The 10478-nt window shown below is 49.8% G+C and overlaps 1 protein-coding gene across 3 annotated transcripts in view; it reads right to left on the bottom strand.

Moving 5' to 3' along the window:
- Nucleotides 1-9143: 9143 nt before the first annotated feature.
- TTYH1 (tweety family member 1) overlaps nucleotides 9144-10478 on the bottom strand; it is a 74789-nt gene continuing 73454 nt past the window's right edge. The window contains exon 14 of one of the 3 annotated variants that reach the window (XM_066628121.1): nucleotides 9144-9182. Coding sequence is in view for 1 of the 3 variants with exons in the window: in XM_066628119.1 (XP_066484216.1) it covers nucleotides 9994-10074 (81 nt within the window). In the remaining 2 variants the exon portion in view is untranslated. Of the gene's footprint in view, nucleotides 9183-9212; nucleotides 10075-10478 lie in introns of those variants that run through there. The other 2 variants (XM_066628119.1, XM_066628120.1) reach the window with 2 other exon arrangements.

Here is a 10478-nt window from a genome sequence, read left to right as displayed (position 1 = left end):
CTAAGGCCCTTCTCTATGGGGACACAAACAGCCCCCTAGGGGTGCCAAAGCCCGCCCCCCACAAGAGCTGCCTCCTTCTAGGACCCCTGGCTTCCCTTCCCAAGCCCCCCACCTAGCCTCTCCCAGAGGGCAGCTGGCCTTCACCCACCCCCTGCCTGCCTAGCCCCCCCCACTCCTGGGCCTACCTGCTTAGCCCCCCTCCCCACTCCTTCTGGCCCTGCCCTGTGGCTCCTTAGCCACTTACATCCGGGTCTTGAGCCCCTTGCCCACACCTCTCCTCCTCCTCAGCCTACTAAAGCTGCCTCTCCCGGCCCCAGCCCCGGCGCCCAGAGCCCAGCTGAGGCGAGGTGGGGTCCCAAGCGAGGCGGGGGGGTCTGCAAGGCCGCGGTCTCCGCCCGCCACCAACGCGCCTCTGGCTTCCCAAGATGGCGACCGGCAGAGTCCGCCTCCCTCCTGCTCTTCAGACAGCCGCCCTCCCTTCCGCTGCTCCCTGGGAAGGGGCGTGGCCGATGACGTCACACACTTGAGCACGCGGAGGAGCTGCCAGCCAATCACGCGCGTCCAGCCAACCACGCCAGCCAATCAGCGGGCGAGCCCGGCAAACGGGGGGGCTGTTTTTTCTAAGTAGGCGTGCATGCAAAGCCTGTCTGGAATACAGTGCGGTGCCAGGCACGTTGCGTGGGAGGGGGGATCTACTCAGAAGTAAATCCTATTATGTTCAATGGGTCTTGCTCCCAGGAAAGTGTGCATGTAGGGAAACTGTAGCCTAAAGGGGGCAAGATTTGTACCCGTGCCCAGAAATTATGCAGGGGGTGGACAGAGGGATGCCCTTCTCTTCCCTCCCCCAACCCCAGAACCAGGGGACAGCCACTGACACTGGGTGTTGGGAGGGTTAGAACAGACAGCCTGTAAGTCATCTGTGGAACTCCTTGCCACAAGATGTGATGGTGACGGATAGAGGGATGCTCTTTCCCTCTGTCAAACACCACAACCAGGGGACATCCCCTAAAATCAGGAGAATTAGGACAGGAAAAAGAAAATATTTCTTGTGTGTCATGAGTCTGTGGAACTCCTTGCCACAGGATGTGGTCATGGCATCTGGCCAGGGTGCCTTTTAAATGAGACTGGACAGATTTCTGGAGGAAAACTCCATCACAGACCAAAGGCCCATCTATCTAGTCCAGCTTCCTGTATCTCACAGTCACCCCCAAATGCCTCAGGGCCCACTCAAGACAAGAGACCTGCATCCTGGTGCCAGTCCCTTGCACATGCTAAGTAGCCTACTTCTAAAACCAGGAGGTTGCATATACCAGTGCTTCTCAAACTCTGGGTCTGAACCCACTAGGTGGGTCAAGAGCCAATTTCAGATGGGTTCTCATTCATTTCAATATTTTATTTTTAATATATTAGACTTGATGCTCCCAGGTATGTGACTGCATTTGGGGAAATGTGATAGACCTGTACTTTTAACAAGCTACTATGTATATTCTTTTGACAATGATATTAAATGGGACTTACTCCTGGGTGAGTGTGGATAGGATTGCAGCCTAGGATTATTAAAAATGTCCCTGCTTGAGGATGTCACTTCCAGTCAAGACATCACTTCTGGTGGGTCCTGACAGATTCTAATTCTAAAAAGTGGGTCCCGATGCTAAATGTGTGAGAACCACTGGCATATGCCCATCATGGCTTGTAACCTATGATGGATTTTTCCTCCAGAAATCTGCCCAATAGTGTTTTGAAGACATCAATTCCAGACACCATCACCACATCCTGTGACAAGGAGTTCCACAGACTAATGGCACACTGGGTAAAGAAATATTTTCTTTTGTCTGTTGTTCTAATTCTCCCAACACTCAATTTTAGTGGATGTCCCCTGGTTTTGGTGTTGTGTGAGACCATCACTCCATCCACTCTATCTATCTATCCCCTGCATAATTTTGTGTCCCTATCATGTGTGCCTTTTTTCTAGACTACAGAGCCCCAAACACTGTAGCCTTCCCTCATAAGGGAGGTGTCCCAGCCCAGTAATCATTTTGGTTACTGTCTTGTGACCGAGTCCCATTTTAAAGCCCTCTTAGGATCCAGAAAGTCAGACAAAAGGTCTATCTAGGTCCAGCTTCCTCTTTCTCATCAGGGTGAAAAAGGTGCTTCCAGGAATCTCACAAGTAGGAATTTATTTACTGCAACAGCTTTTCCCACCTGGGATTCCTGTTTTAATCCTGGATCCTGTTTTAAATGCAATAGCATTCACTCCACACAACTGCTGTTTGGGTATTCTTTGGAAGATGGAGATTTCAGGTAGCTATATGGTGGTGCCCAACAGTTATTGATAGATCTGCCTCAGGCATAAAGAAGACAAATGGACTGGATCTACTCAGACAGCCAGGTGCAAAAGAGGGAAAGGGGCACTACTGGACCAATGTAAGGGCCCAATCCTGTCCAGCTTTCCAGCACTGATGCAGCCCTGCCAAAGGGGTATACACTGCATCCTGCAGTGGGAAGGCAGTCAAGGAGGCCTCCTCAAGGTAGGAGAACTTTTGCTCCCTTACCTTCGGGCTGCATTGCAGCTGCATTGCTGGAAAATTTGGATAGGATTGGGTTCTAACAGTGGTTAAATAAAAAAGGAAATTCTAGCAGCTGCAAAGTGGCTGTAAAGTGCCAAGGCACTGAAATTTAAGTGCTTAAATGCTCTGGCACTTAAACTAGTGGAATCCTTCATTTGCAAAGTTGCTGAAGTATAATGCCTCCTGGGGCTGCCATCCTAAGGCCTGCTTCTCTGGGAGTCTCACTGAAGATCATAAGACCTGTACAAAGTCAACATGCGCTCTGAGTTTAGGAATTGGTAGAGTCTATAGAGTCTAATTGGATGATGTCAGAGGAGTTTAACCAGTCAAATGCAAATAAATTTTCCAGGGAAGAGAAGGGAGGGGGAAGAGGGGGAGGAAACCAACCCCGAGTTGTCAAATACTAGTCTCACTGGTGTTTCAGTCTAAAGCAGGGGTGCCCAAACCCTGGCCCTGGGGCCACATGTGGCCCTCGAGGTGTCTTAATATGGCCCTCAGGGAGCCCCCAGTCTCCAATGAGCCTCTGGCCCTCCGGAGATTTGTTGTAGCCCACACTGGCCCAACGCAACTGCTCTCAGCGTGAGGGTGACTGTTCGACCTCTTGCATGAGCTGTGGGATGAGGGCTCCCTCCACTGCTTGCTGTTTCACGTCTGTGAAAGGAAAGGCCAACCTGGCTTTGTGCAAGGCCTTTTATAGACCTTGAGCTATTGCAAGACCTTCATTCACTCACATAAGTTCATCTTTAATATATTCATTTATGTAAACTTATGTAAATTTATTCAAATTTTAAATGTAAATTAATTTCTTTTTCCCCGGCCCCCAACACAGTGTCAGAGAGATGATGTGGCCCTCCTGCCAAAAACTTTGGACACCCCTGGTCTAAAGTGAATTGAATTCACTCCCAGTGAAAGTGAATTGACTTTCCAAGTCAGGGTGACCAGACATCCTCTTTTTCCAGGACATGTCCTCTTTTTAGCTTCCTGGAAAAGAACTTAAATGTCCTCCTTTTTCCTATGAGCAGCTCTTGCAGGCAGCATGTAGCCTTCTCGTAATTAATAAATTATACAGTATGCAATAAATTACATGTCATATAGTTTTACATTTAATAAAAAGTAATATAGTGTTTAAATAACCCCTGGGGGCTGGGGGATAAGAATAGGCCCTCAGTTTGGCTGTACTTGTAAGAGACGTCTAAACAGCCACTGGGTAGATGGGACTCGATAGCCTGGGAAGGCAGCTCATCTGAGAGAAGGAAAACTCTGACCCCAAACCTCCACTGCCTTGTGGCTACATCCAGTTATGGAAAAGGCTTCAGGAGTCAACCTTGAGGCAAAATCCGAAGCTGGAGTCCCTGAGGCAGTTCATGGCTGAACACAGTCACGTTCTGGCAACTCCTGTGACGCCCTGGAACCAACCGTATTGACTTCTGTCTTTCCATTGGATCATTTCAGCGACGTGGAGAGGGGGGATTTGCTGCATGGGAAACTGTCTATCTTCCATATCTACTTTACAAAGGCTTTGCGCACTGGAGAGGACACTCTGTTCCAGCACCACCATTCAGAGTGCGATACCATAGTCTTCTGAGACTGAAGGATGCCAACAACATGTGTGTAGTGTTTAAATTGACCCCATGAAACCAATATACGAGTGCTTTTAGTTTTTACTTTGTCATGTCCTACATTTTTCTTGGATGTTCTACATTTTGTTCTCCTTTGCAGTTATGACAACTGGTCTGGAAGCCTCCAGAGAGAGCTGCTGGCAAGTCTCCTGCCTGCCTATGGATGGATCAGCACCGGTTCCCAAGGAGACTCCGGGCTGGACCTTTCTCAGGACAGAGACCTGGCCGTTCCCCAATGGCTCTCCAAAGTGCAGGATAATCCCAGGGCAAGGCAGGGGGACCCAGCCCCAGTCTCTGGCTGCTGCCATCCTGTACATGCAGACCTGGGAGGGTGTCCCATTGAATGCCATTAGATTTACTTCCAAGTAGACGTGCCTATTCAGGTTGGAAGGGGGTGGGAAGAAGCAGCAATGAAGTGGAGCTTCTCTCAAGGGCGGTGCCGCTGGCCCAGGGAACTGATCTGAGAGCCCCTTGCGCAGGAGAGAGGAGCGGCTGGGGTGCTCTTCACCTTCGGCCATCTTCCACCTCCCCACCAGAGTCTGGCTCTGCGCCTGCCCTTCCCAGCACCCCTGGCTCTCCTTCTCTCTTCCCAACCCAAGGAACAGAGACCCCTCCCTAGAAACCAGTGGCAGCCACTCACTGCTGAATCAGGCAGAGGAGGGGGCCTCATGAGGATGCTGGCAGGCAGCTGAACTCTTCCCCTGCCTTGGTGACCCCCCACCCATTCAGAAGCCAGGCTGCTGCTCCCTCCACAGCCATATCCTGGGGGGGGGGGGGCTTAGCTTTCTGGGCACTCTGGAGTGTGGCTGGAGATGGACAGGATGGGGAGAAACAGAGAACCCCCCCCCATGAATCAACCACCCTTGCACTCTTGATGTGCACCTAGCAAAGATCTGCGCTCGCACTCTTGACATGCACAGAGGCACACGGCGGGCACAACCGTGCACCTAGCAAAGACCTGCGCTCACACTCTTGATATGCGCAGAGGCACACGGCTGGCACAACCGTGCACTTAGCAAAGACCTGCGCTCGCACTCTTGACATGCGCAGAGGCACACGGCGGGCACAGCCGTGCACCTAGGCTAGCGAAGACCTGCGCTCGCACTCTTGACATGCGCAGAGGCACAGGCTGGGAGGAGAAAAACAAGGGCGGCAGCGCTGGGCGGCCGGCAGAGGCAGACCGCCCGCTCTCCCCCGTGGCGGGGGAAGCCCCCGGCCGTGACGTTTCCAAGTGACGTCCCGAGAGGCCTCCACGGTTGCGGGTGCGAGGCCGCCACCCAGGCGCCTGACGCCGGGGCAGCCAGCAAGCTCAGCGCTCCCGCAGGCCTCCCGGGCAGGCGGCGCGCAGCAGCAGCAGCAGACCCGGCCGGCAGAGGGCGTGCAGGAGACCTGCTCCTGGCTGGGCCTCCCTGGCAGGACACCCGCCCTCTGGAAGCCTCCTTCTCGACCCCGCTCCGCTTTACTCCACGAAGCTCCCCAGTCCCCCTTTCAAGGCATCTGGGCCATCGCGTGGCAGGGCGTTCCGCGGACCAACCACAGGAAAAAGCCCCCTCTGCCCACCCTCTGCATAATGTCTTCCCCCATATCATGTGGCAAGGAGTTCCACCAACTAACACTTTCCCTTGTTTCTCCTCCCTCTCCCCATACTCAGTTTCAGTGGCTGTCCCCTGGATCTGGGGTTGTGTGAAGAGGGGAAAGAGCATCCCTCTACCCACCCTCTGCATAATGTCTTCCCCCATATCATGTGGCAAGGAGTTCCACGGACTAACATCTTCTTTTGTCTCTCCTCGCTCTCCCCACACTCTTGCCAGCATATCTTATTTACTCCAGAATATATTCTGGTAGGCTTGGCAATGTGCGAGCATGTGTCAGAGAGCCAGCCAGGCAGTGCCATAGTTAGATGGGCTGCAAAGCACTAAGTTTTGCAGAGAACCTCACCACACTGTGCAAACAGCTCTTCCCCCTCCCCTTTGGAGTTATTCCGGATGGTGGGAGCAAAAGGGACCAGGAGGTGAAGCTTGGCAGCTAAGAGGCTGAGCTGCAGATCAAGACTCTCCAGATTTGAACCAAGCCAGAGATGAAAATAGGGCTGTGCTTATATGACTGCATTTCATAACTAGTTGATTGCCAGAGCCTCCCACCTCTGAAGGCTTCGCTGCATCTACTGTATGCTGTATTTGGTTACCTTGTAGTAACCCTGCTCTCCAGTGATCTCAAAAGCCAAAGATGTTGTTTGTTCTTTTGGTTAAAGATATACTTGGCAAAAAAATTAGTTCTATGCTAATTCTAACAATATTATTGACAACTGAAGATACTGTATACCTCAGCAGTGCGGATGTGTGATATAGTAGACCAGTGGTTCCCAAACCTGAATTCCCTGACTTGAATTTTGGTGGGTCACCAAACGCTGATGGAAAGATCAGATATCTAATTGCCTCAAGCCCTGAGGCTACACAAAAATCAGATACAGTACCTGCTAATTACCCTACAAAGAGTTCAGCTCCTGCAGTTTGCAAGCATGTGTAAATATAGGAAGATAAATGTTTGTGGGTCTTTTTCAGGTTGTTATTACTTACAAAGAAATAAATATTATTTCTTTCTAGATCTCCTTTTTTAAAGTCCGGCCAACTTAAGGGCCAATTCTGTCTAACTTTTCAGCACCAGTGCAGCTGCAGTGCAGCCCCAAGGTAAGGGAATGAATGTTCCCATACCTTGAGGAGGTCTCTGTGACTGCCTCCCCACCACAGGATGCAATGCATGCCCCACTGGTATGACTGCACCGGTACTGGAAAATTGGATAGGATTGGGCTGTTAGTTGGGTCCCGATAGAGTGTAGTTTTAAAAAGTGGGTCCCAGTGCTAAAAGGTTTGGGAACCAGTGTATACTGTGTACACAATGGACACAATGTGTACTGTATTCACAATGGGTTGGTATCCATGCAAGCATATCTATATGCCTGTGCACCTGAGACAAGATACATCCAAACTCTTTTGTGATTTAACTTCTAGAGCAGTGATTTTCAGCCTTTTTCATCTCATGGCACACTGACAAGGCACAAAAATTGTCAAGGCGCTCCATCAGCTTTTTGACAATTGACAAGACACACAGCACTGACAGCAGGGGCTCACATGCCCCAGTGGCCCTACTAACAAATGATCCTCCTCCAAACTCCCACGGCACACCTGCAGACCATCTGCGGCACACCAGTGTGCCACAGCACAGTGGTTGAAAATGGCTGTTCTAGAGACTCTTGAGGATGGAGCTGAACTCTGGAAAATCAGGCAATAGGGACAGTGATTTATCAGGGACAGGGATTTATCAGGGAAGCAGAAAATAGGGACTGTCCCTGGGTGAATGGGGCAGTTGGAGAGTCTTCCTTGCGTGGGAATAAAAATGTTAAAAAGCAGTACTCCTGAAAGCAGAGCAGTGAGAGGGATCCATCCCTCCAAATGAATGGGGTAAAGTGGGAAATGGCTCTAGGTTGGGTGCGACAGAGGCCTCCATAACCAAGAAAGTGCCACATCCTCATCGCTGAAAAGGGGAGCTATTATCACAGCAGGTGCCACAGGGAGAAAGCACACTTCTGCCTCATCACTAAATTTAGCGCAGCTGAATCACTGGGAGGAGAGAGGGAGAAATGCAGCTGGTGTACAGAACGCTTTCTGCCACCTCTCAGTGGATGTAAACACTTTTAAATATATGGGTACCTTGACAAAAGCTGACATGTGATTGATGGGGCTGGGTAAGGAGGAAGAATCAGGGTAGTTCCTACCCAGCAACAAATGGGAACTAGGTCCCCTCCCTTGTTCATTTGAGATGAATAAGAACATAAGAACAGCCCCACTGGATCAGGCCATAGGCCCATCTAGTCCAGCTTCCTGTATCTCACAGCGGCCCACCAAATGCCCCAGGGAGCACACCAGACAACAAGAAACCTCATCCTGGTGCCCTCCCTTGCATCTGGCATTCTGACATAACCCATTTCTAAAATCAGGAGGTTGCGCATACACATCATGGCTTGTACCCCGTAATGGATTTTTCCTCCAGAAACTTATCCAATCCCCTTTTAAAGGCGTCCAGGCCAGACGCCATCACCACATCCTGTGGCAAGGAGTTCCACAGACTAACCACACGCTGAGTAAAGAAATATTTTCTTTTGTCTGTGCTAACTCTCCCAACACTTAATTTTAGCGTATGTCCCCTGGTTCTGGTGTTATGTGAGAGTGTAGAGCATCTCCCTATCCACTCTGTCCATCCCCTGCATAATTTTGTATGTCTCAATCATGTCCCCCCTCAGGCGCCTCTTTTCTAGGCTGAAGAGGCCCAAACGCCGTAGCCTTTCCTCATAAGGAAGGTGCCCCAGCCCCGTAATCATCTTAGTCGCTCTCTTTTGCACCTTTTCCATTTCTACTATGTCTTTTTTGAGATAATTCACATTCTCTGCGTCTGAATTGGCATCCCCAACAAATGTGAATTTCACCTTCATCCCAGTGGTGTGAGCTTGAGTTAATGGGGATGGGTGTGTAGCGCAGTGCTCACATCATCTGTTTTGCTTGCAGGAAGGTCCCAGATTCAATCCCAGCCATTTCAAGGTAGAGGTAGGGCAGGAAGAAGGCTCCTGTTTAAAATCCTGCAGGGACACAGCTGCTGGTCAGGAGGGACAAGACTGACCTAGATGGGCTGGGACTGGCAGCCTGACTCAGTATGTCAGCGTCTTCTTTACAATTCCTGAACTGCAGCCTATACTGTGTTTTGCATCAGAGTTCAAAACTGGGAGTTTTGATGTCTGAGAAACCCATGGCCGCCTTGCCCAAGGACAGGAATTGCAACTGGCAACTTTTCAAAATCTATTTGACATTTTGGATGACTGGTCTTCAAAATTCAGCTCAGTGATTTTAAACAACGGGGAGGTTTTGAATTTATGTATCTTTAAAAAAAAATTTTTTTTTTTCAAAGGAGCCTACAACCTCTGGATGGACTTCATGACTGCACATGCCTGAAAACAAAATCAAAGATAAACACAGTGTAAAATAAAGTTTCCCTTTTTATTTAAACTGGGCAAGTTCCAAACGCTTGTTAGTGTTGGGGGGCTCTAATGAGGATCAAGGAGGCTGGTGGGAAGCAGGCTCTGAGCCCACTCTGGATTCCCCCTCTTCCCTCAGATCTGCCTGTGGGTCCCAGCAGTGGCCTCACCTTTCTGGAATACCCAATGTGAGAGCAGGGCTGTTGGATCCCTTACTGAGCAGCTTCGGTGATTCTGTTATTCTGAGCCATCTTTTGTCTCCAGTCTCCTTTTGCTTGTTCAGTCTATCCCTTCCTTCCTTCATTCATTCTATCACTCAGTCCCTCCATCTTTCGACCTACTCATGCACACGCTCACACACACACACTCCTATATAATTTTCTACTCTTCCACTCTGAATTTGTACTTATTAATCACTCGCCTACTGTTTTCTGCCTTTCATCCCCTTTGCCTTTTACTCAGCTCACCCTTGTCCTGTTTCTCGATTATGTCTTTTTTAAAAATTACATTCTCTTTCTTGATCCCCTTTCCTTTGTCTTTTTTCACTCCTCCCTCCTACCTCTTTTAATCTTCTCTGTGTAACCCACAGGGATTAGCCTCCCCACCCTCCGCTTGCTTCCTTATAGAGGGCAGAAAAAGTGAGTGAAGAAGAGATCCAGGTGAAGGGGTGGGGGGGACACATGGTGATAGGGCTTGCTTCAGTTGCTTTCTGATAAGAGGTGGGGGGATCTGCTCGTGTTAGTTGTGTGGATGTGGGTTGGGGCAGGGGTCCTCTGAGGTGCATCTAGGACAGGAATCCAGTCCGGTAGGGGTGCTCCACTTCTTCGCTAGCACCGACGTAAGACGCTCGCATGCTGGGGGAATACTATGGGACAACACATAGAGAGGAGCGGGAAGGTAAATACCCCAAAGATACATATTACAATAGTAAAGAAGGTTCTATTCCATCATACTTTTCCATTCATAAATGCATATGGTGGCAAAGTAGGACTCAGGGTGGAGGAAAATGGGCAGGCTGGCTTTAAGCTGCTCAGGAAAAAAACCAAACACAATCCTTTGTATAGTTTTATGAGCAGTTGCTTGATTTTGTGTGTGTGTGTGTGTGTGTGTAAAAGCTAGACATTTTTCAGTTAAAATCAGCAGCATCATTTTCTCTCATGTGCACATGCTCAAACTGTGTCTCCCCACACATGCACATTAAATGGGTCAGCTTGTTTTGCTCAGCCCCAGCACACCATCATATATGCTGCTGCGCAAGAGACTTTCTTT

The sequence above is a fragment of the Tiliqua scincoides genome, chromosome 5, assembly GCF_035046505.1.
Source record: "Tiliqua scincoides isolate rTilSci1 chromosome 5, rTilSci1.hap2, whole genome shotgun sequence".
Taxonomy (NCBI): Eukaryota; Metazoa; Chordata; class Lepidosauria; order Squamata; family Scincidae; genus Tiliqua; species Tiliqua scincoides.
Note: the sequence above shows the minus strand (reverse complement) of the source record. Positions and strands in the feature narration are given on the sequence as shown.